Source organism: Clytia hemisphaerica, unplaced genomic scaffold (genome assembly GCF_902728285.1).
Source record: "Clytia hemisphaerica strain Z4C2 unplaced genomic scaffold, Clytia hemisphaerica genome assembly, whole genome shotgun sequence".
NCBI classification, from domain to species: domain Eukaryota; kingdom Metazoa; phylum Cnidaria; class Hydrozoa; order Leptothecata; family Clytiidae; genus Clytia; species Clytia hemisphaerica.
In genome coordinates, this window is record NW_027103507.1 from 812740 (window position 1) to 829094 (window position 16355).

At 35.3% G+C, this 16355-nt stretch overlaps 1 protein-coding gene and 1 long non-coding RNA gene across 2 annotated transcripts; one reads left to right on the forward strand and one right to left on the reverse strand.

Annotated features, from left to right (window-relative positions):
* Window positions 1–3327: 3327 nt before the first annotated feature.
* LOC136798913 (uncharacterized) lies at window positions 3328–5939 on the forward strand. Its single transcript, XR_010845455.1, has 2 exons — window positions 3328–3417; window positions 4684–5939. It is a non-coding gene; the product is annotated as an uncharacterized lncRNA (long non-coding RNA).
* A 5704-nt stretch (window positions 5940–11643) lies between these two features.
* Window positions 11644–14029, reverse strand: LOC136798914 (DELTA-thalatoxin-Avl2a-like). The gene has a single exon (XM_067055584.1). The coding sequence runs from the start codon at window positions 13732–13734 to the stop codon at window positions 12202–12204; it is 1533 nt and encodes a 510-aa protein (XP_066911685.1). The 5' UTR covers window positions 13735–14029; the 3' UTR covers window positions 11644–12201.
* Window positions 14030–16355: the final 2326 nt, after the last annotated feature.

Consider the following 16355-nt stretch of genomic DNA (forward strand, 5'->3'; position numbering starts at 1 on the left):
TCTGGAAAGACAGCTTAAAATAGAGTTGATTTTTGGCACAGATGCTTACTTCAAAAAATTATTTCAAATGAAGTGGCGTTTTACGTAAGAATTAAAGACCCACGCAATAAATCAATTCGAAAGTTATCCATGAAGATATTCCAATTTTTTCTATGGAATCTTAATTTGGAGTCATTAAACTGTAAAAACACCGACAGAAAAATTCGTCTTGGTATAATCATTGTAAAAGGAAAAGAAAAATTCTTTGGGTCTAATTTTCCATTAATTTCCATTAAAATTTTGGTCTAACTTGCTCAGATTAAAACGAAAAAATTGGCTACTTTTAATTGAGGGAAATAGTAATTTTGTATGGCGCCGCAGGCTTTTCAATGCGGTGGATTGAGGCAAATTAAATATCAATTCTATGCAATCGGAAATTATTGTGGAATTTGGTTGTGTCGTGGCATGAAAACATTTTCAGGTTCAAAAGGTGTGTCTTTCAGCGTCTGTGTCTATTAAAACCAAATCCGCCTTTTAGAAGTACAATTTGCTGAAAATATCAACATTTTGGAAATTTAGCTAAAAAATACTTTGGTAAATTTGACTTTTTCCTCAACCTCCACGAAAAAGAATAGCCTAGAAATCTAAGATAGTTTGATTTAGTTGCTAGGAAAAATATGATGGTAAGTTGAGACTAAATAACTATTCAGTATTCCAAGGCAAACTTAAAATCCGTAAATATAAAAAATCTTTAAAGTGCCGAAAACGCTATATTGCCATTAGCCGTGTGTCCTAGCTTTGTGAATACAGGCTTAGTTAACTTAGGCTAGATCACTCGGTAGATCAAGAACTTTTAAAATCCCGAAAGCACCAAGTAAACTAGGGATAAAAAGTCAGTGTACGCCCCTTTTCAGTTTACCGAATTTCCTAAGTTAACAAACTAGTAGTATCGTACTGTATGGGGAGTTCCTAGAGTATTTCTTTCATGAAGAATAAGATTTAGACCTGGATTGCTTATAGCTGTCTATTTTAAACATTGTGTCTGAGTCATTACAATTACACCGTAAAGAGCACTGCCCACTATTGAGTGAGCGTTTCTTCCTGCAAAACGTTATGATAAATAAATGACATAATAATGTGATCTACTCCACGCATTTCGAATCTATCAAATCCATACGCTAATACCTCATCAGTCACGAAAGAATGAAGCCATGTGACATTTTGCAATAAGATACATAGCCTCAGGCGTCAAAAACAGGAAAAATATTAACAATTTCTATTTCCGTCTAATTTGAATTCGCATTTTCTCCAAGATGAATAGTTAAAAGCTTTTTGACAGCAAAAGCAAAATTTTTGAAATTCTAGATGATTGAAAAAGTTTTAATATTGGCTTGGAGGCACATTTCTGCGGTGAGATTTAAAGACAGACCGGAAAATTTAATTTCCTTGTCTTCTTCCTTTCGACTGTTTTAAACTCATCTTGGTGTCTGAATGGTAGGAAAAAGGTATCGTTATCAGAAAAGTTTCATTCTTTCTTTAATCACACCCCCTTCTCACAAACCCACACGGACCCCTTCCCACTGGAAAATTTGGCCAAAATATTACCCCGGTGGAAATTATCATCCAATTTTTGTCCTCATTGTAAATAACCAAATAAACCAATCATCACTGCAAAAAATTATGCTATTTTTCCCATCCCTACTGAATTTGGGAGGCATATCTATCTGTCTGTGAAAATCTTCCGAATCTTCATCAAACATTTGTTTTTCCATATGTATTAGGTATTAGCTATTAGATATTAGATATTAATGTACTCAAAATATGAGAATTCAAACTATAAATTAAGTTTCACTTGTTTGTTTTCAGGGATAGCATACTGTTTTTACCTGATACAACGCATTATCATGTGAACAGTTTTGGAAGCTTTTATTGATCATGACAAATGTCAAAGTATAAGACCATATTTACACGCTACTGTACCGTTTTGCTCCGCTATGATTTTTGTCATATTGGTTTCGGAACATTTCGGAGCAAGAAAACGGAGCAGATTCCGTTCCGATGAAAAAAGTGGAGCGAAACCGTTTCGATTTGTTTTGCTTTGCAACGTCTTCTTATTGAAGTTTCGGTTGTTGACGTTCACACTTTCGGAACCGTTTCGTTTCTGAACTGAACGGAACCATAACATCTGAACACGGTCTAATAATATAAGAATTTATAAGAATTTTCTTTAGGTTCTCCATTCTATCTTTACTGGTGAGGAAAAGAGCACCCTCTTCCAACGAAGGGCGGAAAACGGTGCGCATCACTAAAATTGCCGCTTTAGAATGATAAATTCGTTACGAATTCACAATATGAATGCAATTTACAGTACCTGTTTTCTGGTTCCGCAATTCCACCTTTTTTCTCCTTATTTCCGTCAATCCGTCTCAAAAAAACCAAACACCGAAAATTCCTTTCAAGCTCAGAGGTTTTTGTCAAAAATCCCGAGAATTTTGACTATTTGGTGCCAATTTGAAAGTCTGCTTAACTTTTTCTAAATTTCGTTTTTCCGCACTAAAATAGGCTTCTGCTCATCCTCTGGCGAAAAAAGTCTCTTATAGAAAGTATATCTATAGAGGTCTGCACTAAAATTACCCAATTTTCTGTCTTCGACAAAGGATCCAATTTCCGAAACTCCGCCGAGATTTCTGTCGAATTTCATCTCCCCGTTCGAAATAAGGGTCGGTTCCGCTCCTCTGCCAACCGTAAAACCCCCTTTGGTACCTGATAGGGGATTATTTCCTAACCTTTAAAAGCAAAGTAACGAGAAAGTTATTTCAAAGACAACACTCGAGTGCAATTAGTCCAAGAGTGAAGAAGCAACGTTTAGGTTATAACCAAGAGAAAACGGATGCTTTAAAAATGTTTCTAAAATAGCGACTAACGAGATGCTATAACAAATGATTTGGAAAAAATAGGAAAAGCTAAAAATTGCAATTGCTTTTTTTGTTATTGTCCTGTGCATCATCAAAATCAATTGAAATAAAAAAACATCATAAGAAAAACGCATTTTTTATTACACAGGGTCATTTTCTCTTTTTTTTTTCTTTTCTTTTTTTCTTGTTCTGCTACAACAGAAAAATAACAATAGGTATTTTACTACTATCATCATAATAAATTAAACGTCATTAAAACGCAGGAGCCGTCCTACCTCTTATGCGGTCTCATGAATGTGTGATGCGAAAATTGACAACAACAAAAAAACATTTATAAAGAGACAATAAAAGGACATAGAGAAGAAGTCAGTTTCATTTTTTTTTGTTTTTTGATCACATTTTTTTGGTATTTATAAATTGTGCTTGATGCGTTGTTGGCATCATTTCATTTTTGACTAGTCACATGTTCACATCTTAATACTATTTGTAAACGAAGCAATCTTCATCAACAGTTAATTAACAGGTAAGAGGTACTTTTAGTTATATAAGAAAGATTAATGCAATTTATTTGGGATAAGTATACAATGATAGGTACTTTTTAAAAAGCTATAGCTCTTGGTGCAGGTGCAGACTACCGTCGTTTTTTATAAGTTTCCCATTTCTGCACTAAAATTCCTTCGCCACTTTTGCGGAAAAAGACCAGGAGTTGGAAAAAAGTATTGTATGGTTAAGCACAAGATTTACCGTACCTTTAGGAACAAACTCTTTCCAATCCCATGCCGGCGGTTAGGCCGGGAAAAATAACGGAAGATCTCGGAAGAGTGACAAGAATCTTAGCGTGGAAATGGGAAACCTATAAAAAACGATGGTAGGATGCTGTCCTCCACTGAAGGAATCGTGCTCCTTATGTACTTCAGGCGGTTTTTTTAAGTCTGCGATTCAGACAAAGTGAAACTGTATCGCAACGAGCCAGTTACCACCCGTAGCGTATGGAGTTTAATAAGGGAAGGACGCGATTATTTTTCGGAGAACAAAAGGGGAATGTTAAATCTTTTAAGCGTCTCAGGTTTGGGGAACGAGTACGGGCATGAACACTTCAAAGTCGAAAGAACGTTTTAAAAATACTCTGTAAGGTAGATTTAACTTTTAGCAAATTTTGTCACAGGTGCAAGGCGATCTTAAACTTGGGCATACGAGAAAACGCTGATTTTAAAATTTAATTTTATCATAGTCAGAAGCAGGAAACAAGATTAAACTTAGAAAGATTACTCATTTCAATATTTTTCACGGCATTGAAACGCCTCGCTTTTATTGTTCTATTTTCTCCGTCTTTTTCCATCCTGATTCTACCATACGTCCTTGTTTTTTTATATGAAAAAAAATGACATAAGGAATTTCCTTTGAACTTAGCTTTGTACCGTAGTTTTCCATTTTTTCATATTTTCAAGTAAAGAGCAAAAACATGTTTTTTCTACTTGAAAAATCATGTGTTTTTTGTAGACCAGCCCCTTTTCCGAAAGCAAGAAGAGCATGCCGACCTTTCGCAGGATGTCGGTAGCACGGCATGTTACGAAACTTATTTCAATACATTGACTGTAATTGCTGACGTGCATTGAAAAATCAGTAAATCTTGTTGACACACTTTTTGAAAAAACATCTCAAAGCATTGTCTTGTGAATGGTAGCCCTGCCCTAAATCAGAAGTAAAACCACATTAAAATCATTCTGAAGACATAATTATACAATTCAAAAGTACAAGAAGTCAATAATTTTATTCATTTATTTTTTAGAAACCTTTGATACAGGTACACCAAAACAACAACCGAAATCAAAATCGATCTTCATCCGACCCGAATCGAAAGAATGGCATCACCGAATCATAAAAACAGATTTACTTTTATCTTGATAACAATTGCAATGATATGTCATAGCCAGGCAGTACCCTCACCTCCGAATGAAACTGATAAGAATATCCAAAAAGATCCCGTAGCTAGTCCTATAATATCAACAGGAAAAGAAACATGTTTTTCTGTGCCGTACAAACAAGATATCATTGTTCCCGGTTGTGCTGTCAAGACCATAGACAATCGTTACTGCAACGGTAATTGCGTGTCGGGATACGTTCCGGAGAATGGCGTAAATGGCCGGTATAAATGCTCCTCGTGTCAGCCTTCTAAGACAACTCGAAAAATGATTGAGTTGAATTGTCGTGACGGAAGAAAGAAGCTTGTGGAAGTTGAAATTTTTGAAAGTTGTAAATGTCAGCAAAGTAGTTGTCAGGTGTCAGCACGTAAAAATATCAAAGATAGTGAGACAACTATGAAGTCGTCAACAAATAAAAAGAAATTTGATCCGGTACGGCCATGCCGTTATATTTGCCGTGAATGTCGGAAATCACGTCGAGATTATGACGTTTTACAAACAAAAAAGGAGAAGAATGAATATTTAGTGAAATCATGTAGAACTGTGGAATGCAGAAAACGAATTTTGAACCACGAGGATGTAACTGAGTTAGCTAAAGTTCAAAAGAAACTTAAAAAAGCTGTTTGTAAGGAGTGTAAACTCTGCAAAAAACGTAAAAGAGAAAAAGCAAATGCATAGAGGATGGACTTGAAATTTGTGATATTCAAACCGGGGGACTGGCACTTCCATAATGGCTGTCAAAATCTCCTTTCTCCTAACCACCGGGGGAGATTTTCTATTGTTATTGATTTCATTACGTATGTGCTGGTCACGTGCAATCATAGTTATTTTATAAAATTTTATAAGATTTCCCAAAATATTTTGTTGTACATATTAAAAAGTATTTGTTATTTATAAGTTTGATGAGAGATTTGATATTTTATTTTTAGAAGAAATTTCAAAAAAATATATTCTTGAAACTATATGATTTTAAAAAGTATTCACACAAAAATTCATCAGCGATGTGAGCAAGAGATACAATGAATGGTAAAAAATGGACCGCGTCACATTTATTTAAAAACTGATGTAAATATTTTTCATTTTATTACAATGAACCACTGGACTTGTCGTCGATATTTATGAACAGTTTTCTTGTGTCATATTTTTTCTCTAACAATGCAAAAACCTGTACGAATAAACTAGGACCCTAAAATAAAGAAAAATCACAAATAATAAGTATTGAAAATGTTCCGTTCTGGAAGGGGTCCTGCCTCAGAAGAGCGACCCTCTCTTTCTCGTGGTACATAAGGCACTTTTTTTACCGGAGGTTTTCGATAAAGAAAATTATGTGGGGCTTAATCAAAGGTTCCGTACTCTGAAATCGAATACAAACCTAAATTTTCAACCAATTTCCATAATTTTGATGATGTCACATCAATAAGAAATTGAATAACTTCAACCATATGATACAGACTTTGACTTCAAATTTTCACCAAAGGTGTAATTGATGAAAAAATTGTCAGCAAAATTCCTGTACCAAAAAGGGACCAAATGATGACACCATCATCAAAGCTGGCCAAAAATAATTAAGTCAGGTTTCAAAGTATTGTGCTAAGATAGAAAAACGGATGACTCATGAGTTATTGAAGACCAAATGTCGATTTAGAAGTAAAATTATATGGTTACTTGGTTTCTAAATTATCTTTCCTTTCATTTAAGCACTGGTTATTTCTCCTCACCTCTGAGTCTTACAGTGAGAATTTCTACCATAGTGGAAATGAAAACTTCTACTGAAATGGTACTCAATGGGTATTAAAAGTTTTATTGATTTCTAAGTTGTGAAATTCAGATAGGGTGGTTTTGGAGTGCAATATTTTTCCTTGAATTTCGTATTGGGATGAAATCAAAAACAATTTTCCATTAGGGCTGAGATTGTAGAGTAATTTGCCCTTTCAGGACGAAATTTTGGCAAATTCTTCCAGTGGGGCGGGGGTCCCAGCGGATCTCTGACACGAGGGAGCCTTCTACTAATTCTAGTTACTTTTAGTTACTTACTGATTCCCTGGGGGGGGGGGTACTAGGGTTGGCGAATGAGGGGTATGTGCGGACGGGACCTCCGAAAACCGACCCTTAGAGAGACTGATTTTTGCTGAAAAGGTGACCCTTAGAGAGACTTTTTGAAAAAAGTCATACCCTTAGAGAGACTTTATTACATTTTTTTCTCTGGAAATAAAAAAATTTCCTGAAAATCCTGAATTTTCCGACCCTTAGAGAGACTTTGAAAGGCGAAAAAACCGACCCTTACCGTCCGCACATACCCATCATCCATTTTTGCCTAAGTACCCCCCCCCCCCGGGGGCTGATTCTTCATCTTAGTAATAACTGGTATGATGCAAAAGAATTATTCAACTATGAACAAAGATCAAAACAATAGCTTAGATCTAGAGCTCAACACATTCAACGCCTGGGAAAAGTACCGGCTATGTGCGAGCCATAAGGATCTCTTTTCACACCCCCGAAAGACCTTCAAAGGGTTACAATTGAATCTCTGTAAGGGCTTGTAAGGGTTCCAAAATTACCAAAATTAAAATTCAGTCTCTCTAAGGGTCAATTTTTGAACGTTGGCTCGGACATACCCGTCATCTCGCAAACCTAATCCCCCCCCATGATTCAACGACTGGAGTGAATTTCTCGATTAGAACCCCAGAGCTTGGTCCTATTGATAAGAGACGATCATAATCTTAGTATTTCTAAGCTAGAAATCTCATTTTGTCCAAAAAAGTATCCATTTATTTCAAAAGATTAAGCTCAAAAGACCTAAAGCAACATGGTTTTGTTTTCTATGAGTGGTCTAAGTGATTTATGCAATGGAAATTAAAAGTTTCGCAGTACATGGTAACCACTATTTTCTTTTAGCACTCCTTAAAACTCTAGAGAGACATAATTCATCCGTATAACCTTATATACTGCGTACATAAAACTGTCCGTAACAATCAAAATACTCTTCCTCTGACGGAAACAATATTTGTTGGTCAAAATTCTAATAATGTTCACCTAATGACCCCTCGTTTTGTGTGTGGCACTGAAAATCTTTTCCCAAATCTCATCGAATTAAAAACACATCATACTATACCTGGGCCTGTTGTGGTCAAATATTGAAGCCTATTTTTTATCAGGTAATGTCTATTTTCGCGGTAAGCCACATTGTTTAAATTGCTGGAAGTATTTTTCTTTTTGGCTGGATTTTGCTATTTTTGCGTTTCACACGATAATTAAATTGTTTTTTTCTTTCTATATGTAATACAGACAGTCTAAAGAATTTGACCACATTTTCATAAAGCAAAAAGCCTTGTTTTTCCTTTTAGATGCGTCTGTATAGAGACTTTGGTAATCTCCTTTAGGAGATAGCACTATCATTTTGGTTTGACGCTTTACTTCAGCTCTTTTTTCCGTCGATTTCCATGGTTACGTCGAACTTTCTCTGAGTTAACACGGACCAAAATAGGCTACAAGCCAAAAATTCGTTTGGTCCAAACATTGCTGTTCGGGACAACTTTCGGCCACAAGTTTTCGGATTTTCACCTCTAGAAAAACCATGAACATGTGCGGGCCAGTTCAAATCATGTCTGAGACATTTTCAAGTTCAAAAAATCACCAAGTGGCCATAAAAAGTGGCTATCTGATGGCCTAGTTCAGAGAAGGTTTGTGGAAATCCTAGAGATCTCATAACTTTAGCCAAGGATCTCCAGGTTTATCATCAGTGTAACAGATGATGTAGATGTAAATTTAGGGCCTAAATGACGTCACAAAACATTAAATTTGCCATATTTTTAGTTTTCAACCATTTTAAGCAAACCCTTTTTTCTGTGGTAATTTTCTGTTGTTTGGGCTTACAAATCAGATCTTTTTACCCTCCCACAATCCAAAGGGCTTCTGATACGTTCAGCTTATCTACTTCTCGGCGGGTGCGACGCCGGGTGACGGCTAGTTAAGAAACTATTTCTTTTCTTTGATGCGTATAAGAAGCGTAAAAGTCGACAAAAAACAAGCAAAAAGGGCAATGTGTACGTACATTTTCCTTTGACCCATCCCCCCCTGTACGCAAGCATACATACGCTTTTGAGAAGACCCCCCCCCTTCCCTACCTTGAATAGCACAGGTCAAAATCATATATTGACACTGTGCCGACGAATGGAGATTCTAATCAACGCGCAATCAACGAAGACAAAAGTAACCATGACGACCATCCAAGATCTTGGATGAAGTTCAAAGTTGATATTTTTAATCCCGTCGTTGAAAACACAACTTAAAAAAGTCATCAATGCTTTGTAAAAAGAGTCAGTGTTAGAGAATCATAACAGTCTGTCTATTATTTCGATTCAATTAAAGTGACATTTCCATAATTAAAAGTTTAGTAATTACTGTTATACATTTGGGGATCATGTAAAGGATTTCTTTCGAAAGAAACTCATTTCAATTACACTTGGAGGTTTCTGGGGAATTTGCAAATAGTAAACTGCATACTGATACAGTCTGCTAGACATTAATAAGGTAATATTTTCTCTTCATCTTTGATTTTTTATACAGTGATTAGATTGACACATGCGCGATAAAATTTCTATTATTGGTCTTCAGAGGTTAATATATTCTTTGAAAACTTAACCTCTGATACTCAGGGTACCCCTCTCCCCTTAGTGCGTACGTAGTATGTGGACCGTAAGTGTGTAAAAAATCAAATTTTCAAATTTTTGTAAACTCTTCTGGCGTGCATACTATAATTTACCTCGACGGTCAGGAAATTAATTGAGCTGTGTCTGTTAGAAAGAATTCAAAGTTATTCACATATTTTTGATAATGAGTGGAGCCTGCTCAAAAAATAATGATGGAGCATGGTATAGTGAATATTTTGTTAAAGTGTTTTTGAAATAGATTTATTGACGTCAGCATTTTGTGATCGAGACCGGATATTTTTAAGTTATACATACAGAAACCTGTCAAATTAAGAAATTTTACAATTTATGACCCTGTGGTTATTGGATCTACTTTACGTCCAAAATGAATTACATATACACTTTTGCAGGTTATACATTGAAGACTTCAGGTGAAAAAACATCTTGTATGCACGTTTTTTTTATAAGAACAAACTATATAAGAACATAAGGCTTAGAGAGCGAAAATGTTTTAAGGCTCTACTATTAGGAAAATGGTCAAAAATACCCACAAAATGGTCAAAATAAGAACATGTTAAGAACATTATTAGGCTTGAAACTGAAAAAGTTAAGAACATCCTAAGGCTTCAAAAATTTTGCATGTTCTTATAAACAAAATAACGTGCAGTCATTTTTTGATTATGACATACATGTTCACAGTTTAAAATTCACCCTCTGCAGACAACTTTGTCTCACATCCCCAGTGGAACTTTTTTCTCAGTGGGGCATAAAAATTCCCATTGACATCCCAATGGAGGTAGAAATTGTATTGTTCCAAGGTTAATAAATTCAATGGGAATGGTTTTGAAGTACAATTTTTAAACATTGAATATTGCATGGAATAAAATAAAATTTAATTTCTCACTGGGGCTGCAACTCTAGGGTATTTTCCTACAGGGGACGAAATGTTTGCCAAATTTTTCATTGGGGCTGGAGTTCCAGCGGGTCTGTGACACAGGGGTGTCTGCAGAGTTCATTTAGTCTCACGTAGAGTCTATTTTTAAAACCTCAGCGGCACATCCAGTAGACAAGACAAGAGTAGTAACCCTTTTTACCGCTTTTAGAATAAGGTAAATTTAGTTTTTCTTTCTAATAAGTATGGATCTAAAACTACACAAATTACACAAATGATTTTAAAATAGAATAATTTTATAAAATTTGACTTTAAAAATAGGATTTCGGGGGAAAATTCTAAGAGAATTCTAAGAATAAATCTGAGCCGTGAGCCGTCATTTTTTAAATTAAATTGTTAATTACCTTTTGATAAAATAAATTCACAAACAACTTATAAAGACAGTTTTTTATTCAAGGTGTAAAGGAACCCAAAACACAAATTTTATCTTCATATCTCATAACCGATCTTGTGTTTTTTTTATAAGCATATGTTTTTTGGGAAACAAGCTCAGTTATGCTTAGAGATATTTTAGACTCTGGCTCGAAGTATGTTTATCATATGCTTATTTTTCCGAAAAATTCGAGTCTCCAATTTTTCCAAAATCTGTCATTGCTATACATGAGGATAGCGAAATAAGTAATAACACAAAGATTTTTCAGGAAAGTTTTGAGCGATTGCCGCGTTTAAGCTTATATTTTTTTTAATTAAAATGCCGTTTGAAGAAACTTTTTGTTAATTTAATGCAGGCTTTTTGCAGGTAATTTTCGCTTACACACCTCAGAAGCAAGCTAAGTAATATACTTGCAATATGCTTATTTTTTAGACAAATTCAGGTCTCGGTATGCTTATAAACGTTATGCTTATAAAAAAAACATGTATGGTCAGAGTCCTTAAGAGTAGAAGCCCGGGGGCACTGACCTTGAAGGCCGACGGGACTTGCCACTGGAGTTTCAAAAGTGGACCCTGTTCAATAGAAGTCTTTGGTAAATCTAGGATCATGTCAGAACGAAAAATCGTTTTCCCATTTTTACCCTGATAAATAGTGGAAAAGCGACAAAAAGTAGACAGAAGATTGAAAAAAATACTTCAAATTTCCACTCTGAAAACTGTCAAAAATAACCAAAAGTCCATGTCAGATATCTTCAGAGCCGAAAAAAGGGACCCTGACCAGCGGCACGTTCCCTTACCCAATTTTGCTTTAGTGTCTCTCCCGGGAGTAGAAGTAATAAAAAAATGATCATATATAGCCTGAAATATCTAAATTTTGACCTAAAATATAAACAGGATAAACAAAAATTGAGGCTTATCAATCAAAGAGCTAAATAAATCACACTACCGTATATATTTACTAGTTCTTATAAAAAAGAGCACGTTCGTTGCCTTTAACCAATGAGAGAGAGGCAAAGTAATTGACAAAGTTCTAACTGTTTGAGCTTCAAAGGACATTTTAAATATTTTACATATAAATCATTTTAGTCATTTATATAGTCATTTTTTACTTTAATACACCCCTGTATCACAGACCCATTGAGACCCCAGCCCCACTGGATTTTTTAACCTTAGAACAATAAAATTTCTATCCCCACTGAGATTTTAATGGGAATTTTTATCCCCACCGAGGAAAAAAGTTCCACTGGGGCTGTGAGACAGGGGTGTTTTAATTGAGATTGGAGGCCGAAAACTCAAAAAAATTCTTTGACCTAGAATATCAAAAATTTGTTTAAAGAGAAAGTCTTTCATCCCTTCAAAGAACGTCTTTAAATACCAAGCGAAAACTTTGGGTGAATTTTTCAGGGCGTTATTTAATGGGCGGCACCATTCCATATGATCTCATCTTCATTGTTATTATAACATCCTGCTGTTATACCCAGCTCATATCTACAACTATCGTTTACTTCGTCACTGTAGCTACCTTGTCTCGATTTTCGTGCAATCACTGATTTGGCTTTTGAGCCATACGATGGTTTAGTGTGTTCCAAGCACATGCTACCATAACAATACGTCACACTTAAGCTTGGACCTAAATGACAGTCTGAATCGCTGCGACATCCTTCTTTCGCTAGTTCACATTGAAATATGGGAAATCTATTATCATCGTTCCGATATTTAAATCTCCTTACTTTCTCTTCTCCGATTTCAATCAAGGTGCATCCAAAATCGAGCATACCCTCATAGTATTGTTTCATATTCATGGCAATTTTAGATCTGCTTTTATGATGGCCGTATTTCATTAAAAAGATATCCCAAAGAGGAATATATTTGTACTCAATTGGTTGTTCCATTGTCGATCCTTCGTTCAAAAGCTTTTCTATCAGCTCTGGTGTTCGCTCTATAATGAGTTTATTTCGCGTTTTCTCTGTACCACCTCGAATTTCAAGGTTGTAAGTGGTTGCCATATTTAAATTTAATGCTGCAGATTCCTTCATAATCTTGCTACAAGCATTAAACTGTGCAGGTACAACTGAGACAGCAGAAAACAAATCGAAACAAGCTTTAACCTGTAGAGATTGCATACTGTAAGATTCGGATGATTTAGCGAAAGTCCATTGTCTTAAAGAAGAACCCATGATAACTTGATTTGTAAAATGCGTTCCCCATTTCTTCAAAAATGTATCATAAGCTTGCCAGCTTTCCATGTTTTCAGGTTTGTCAATAACCGTTGGAAGAGCCTCAAAATCGGTCAAAATATGACTGGTCAATTGACTAGCCGAGATTTTATAGCATTTTGGGTCCAATGTAATTGATCTTGTGTGAGTATAAATTTCAAATGAAGTTCCCATAACTCTAGTTATACCAGCCGATAAAGAATCAGTTTTTACACTCAGAGTTACTCCCATCGTTCTTTTCCCTATCAAAGATACACCTACTCCAGTATCAGTAGCAATTCTCTTATAAAAGATATCAATGTTTTCATAAACATCAGATCGCTGTGCTGTTTTTGCCAAAGTCTTTATGATGAAACAATGTTCAGGAAATGGCTTCCAAATTTGTATACCATTCGATGTGGTACTATATAAATCCGATTTTGGAAGAAAATGGCTTGATAGAACGGTTCTCATAGCTTTTGAACATGGCGCAGATTCATTGAGTAGAGCCCCATTTTTATCAAAAATTGGAAGTTCACACTTAAAGGGTGATTGATTTATATAGTGGACAACAACTGCAACTGTGATTAATGAACAACTGAGAAAAGCAACTAGACCAAAAACCAAAACTTTAGATTTAGTACAATATCGGTATTCTGTAGTGTGGTTAATCAATATCAACGCCTCATTTTCATCTGACTTTTCGTTTTCCATTCGACTATACTGGACGGTAATATCATTCATGTTCATTCATGTGAGTGATAACTAGATGACGAGCTTGCAATCTTGTTAACCTTGAGTTAGCTTTATATTTTCTTTTGCCACCGAACGTAGAATTCTTTTTCTTCTAAAAGGTATCAGATTTGTTGTTTTTTAAATATTGATATTTCAATACCTCTTGGCCATGCGCACTATGATTTTACTGAAGCAACATAAAATGTATCGAAATCTGATCCATTCAGTTATTGATTCAGCAATCTTCTTTTTTAAACTTAACTCTTTTGTTGGAAAGTCAACGCGTTTAAATCTGTTTCGAAAAAATCTTGACCTGAAAGCCTTGATTTGTCTATATATTCGTAAACCCTTCTTTTCAATCTCTCATCAAACATTCAAAATAATCGTACGATACAAGTCTCTGCTTGAATTAGCATGTTTTTGTACTCTTATAAACCTTATGGAAGCTTTTTCGTAGAATTTCAAATTAAAGTAAATCACGAACAATGAGGGGAATTACAAAACTAACAAGTTTTTTATAAGAATGCTGTCTTCCATTTCATCGTGGATATTCTTAACTCTTTCAGAAAATTAATAATGAAATATTTTCAGTATTTTGGCATTCTTGCAGTAGCGTGGTGGCAGGGGGAGGCCGAAATACAAAGGGTGAAAAAAACGTCTCTTGTTACTAATTTCGGCGCCTTTTTGCTTTTTTGCACCTTAGAATTGGCAGTTTTCAACCAAAAAGAAAGAAAACTTTTGTCAACCCACCACGCTGCTGCATTCCTGGTCAGTTCCAACTATCATGATGGCATGATCCAAACCCATAACTTAAAATTAACGGGAAAAAATTGCAATTTACACGTAAAAAAAAACAAAAAAGGCTTAGATTCAGTTGCTAAATTTATGATTGTGATATTCTTAGCATGTTCTTAATTTTTTGACCAGTTTCATCATTTATATTTTTATAGATTCTTAAGATTCTTATGATAAATAAAGCGTGTTAAGTACCAACCTACCAAAGCACATTCGCTGTTAAAGTTGAACGAATGAAAGGAAATTTACAAAGGAAAATCACTGTTGATGTTATTGTCTAAGGTCGTGTTCAGACATGAAATGGAATGACTTAATTGCTACTTCATCTTTTAGATAGATTACATAAGAGAGGAAAAAGGAATCCCCTTTTGAATGTTTGGGTGAGGCTTCGTTTTTGATAGAGGAGATCGCAAACAGTTGATATTATATACACAACATCTTCAAACTGCAGAATGGTTGACTATTTAGGGGGGGGGGGGGTTCAGGGGGTCCTCAATTCCGCCTTTCCGTCAATTTTTTACCCAATTTCCGCCATACCGTCCAAAAGAAAACCAAAATTCCGTCACCAAAAATTTCTTTGGAATGCAATGTTTTTGTCGAAATTTCCGGAAATTTTGACTATACTATACAGATTCCGAAAAAAGCTTAATTTTCCGTCTCCGACAGTGCACCTAAATTCCGCAATTCCGTCCAGATTTTCGTCAACTTCCGCCATTCCGGACGAAAAAAGGGCCAATTCCGCTCCTCCGCCAACCTATTCATCAAAAATGGATTTAACAAATCGATTTTTTTGTTGCGGAGTATGGGAATCTCCATACTTCGATCCATGATATTCTCATTAAAAGTCCATTAACTGCCTAATAAATTGCTAGGGACTTCATAATTTACAAAAGGAGCATGCTTTTCACTTGTGAATTCTGATTTCGTCTATTCAGAAAACTGTAATAATATCATAAAAAAATTTTTTCAAAAAGGGTGATTCCTTTTTAAGCTTTGGTTTAACTTATGAGGAGCGTGCAGCCCTACCGGACGTGTGGCCCTTATGGGTAGGTTTTTTGGACTTTGGAAAGTGCACTGTAAGGGTTGATTTGTGAGCAAGTGGGAAAAAGTGCACTGTAAGGGTGTAAAATTTGAGAAAATACCAAATTTTGAGGTAAAATTTGAGAAATTTCAAAAGAAAATTTCGAAAAATTGCACTATAACGGTCGACTTTCAGCCAAATTTTTCCTGCACTGTAAGGGTCCGATTTTAGAGATTTGATTTTTGGCCGAACGTGCGGTCGTTTTCAAAATCGACTGCCCCCTCAGGTAAGTTATGGCATGTCTCAAAAACCTGAAAATTACCATAATTTTTGAAGGCCATTAGCCGGCAGAAAATGGGGAAACCAATGATTTGCTACGAAGGGTACCATGATGAAGTTTCGCTGTAGGGGTGTTACCTAATTGTTTACGCCCTTATTTTCGCGAAAAACCGCAAAAACTAAAAAATGCTGACGTCAGCAAAACTTGTTTTTTAAATAACTCCAGTTTGGCTAAAGATAGAAGCATGAAATTTGGACTGAAGTTGCATATCATTAAAACGATCATTTTGCAAAAAGAAAATTTTGAAATTTTGCTGCCATCAGCACTTTATTGCAAAATTTCGTATTTTGTTGATTTCTGCTGACGAAAGCAACATTTCGAAAAGTTTTTTTTTGCAAAATGATCCTTTTAATGATATTCAACGTTGGTCCAAATTTCATGTTTCTACCATTAGCCAAACTGGAGATATTTAAAAAACAAGTTTTGCTGACGTCAGCACTTTTTGGTTTTTGTTGTTTTTCGCAAAAATAAGGGCGTAAA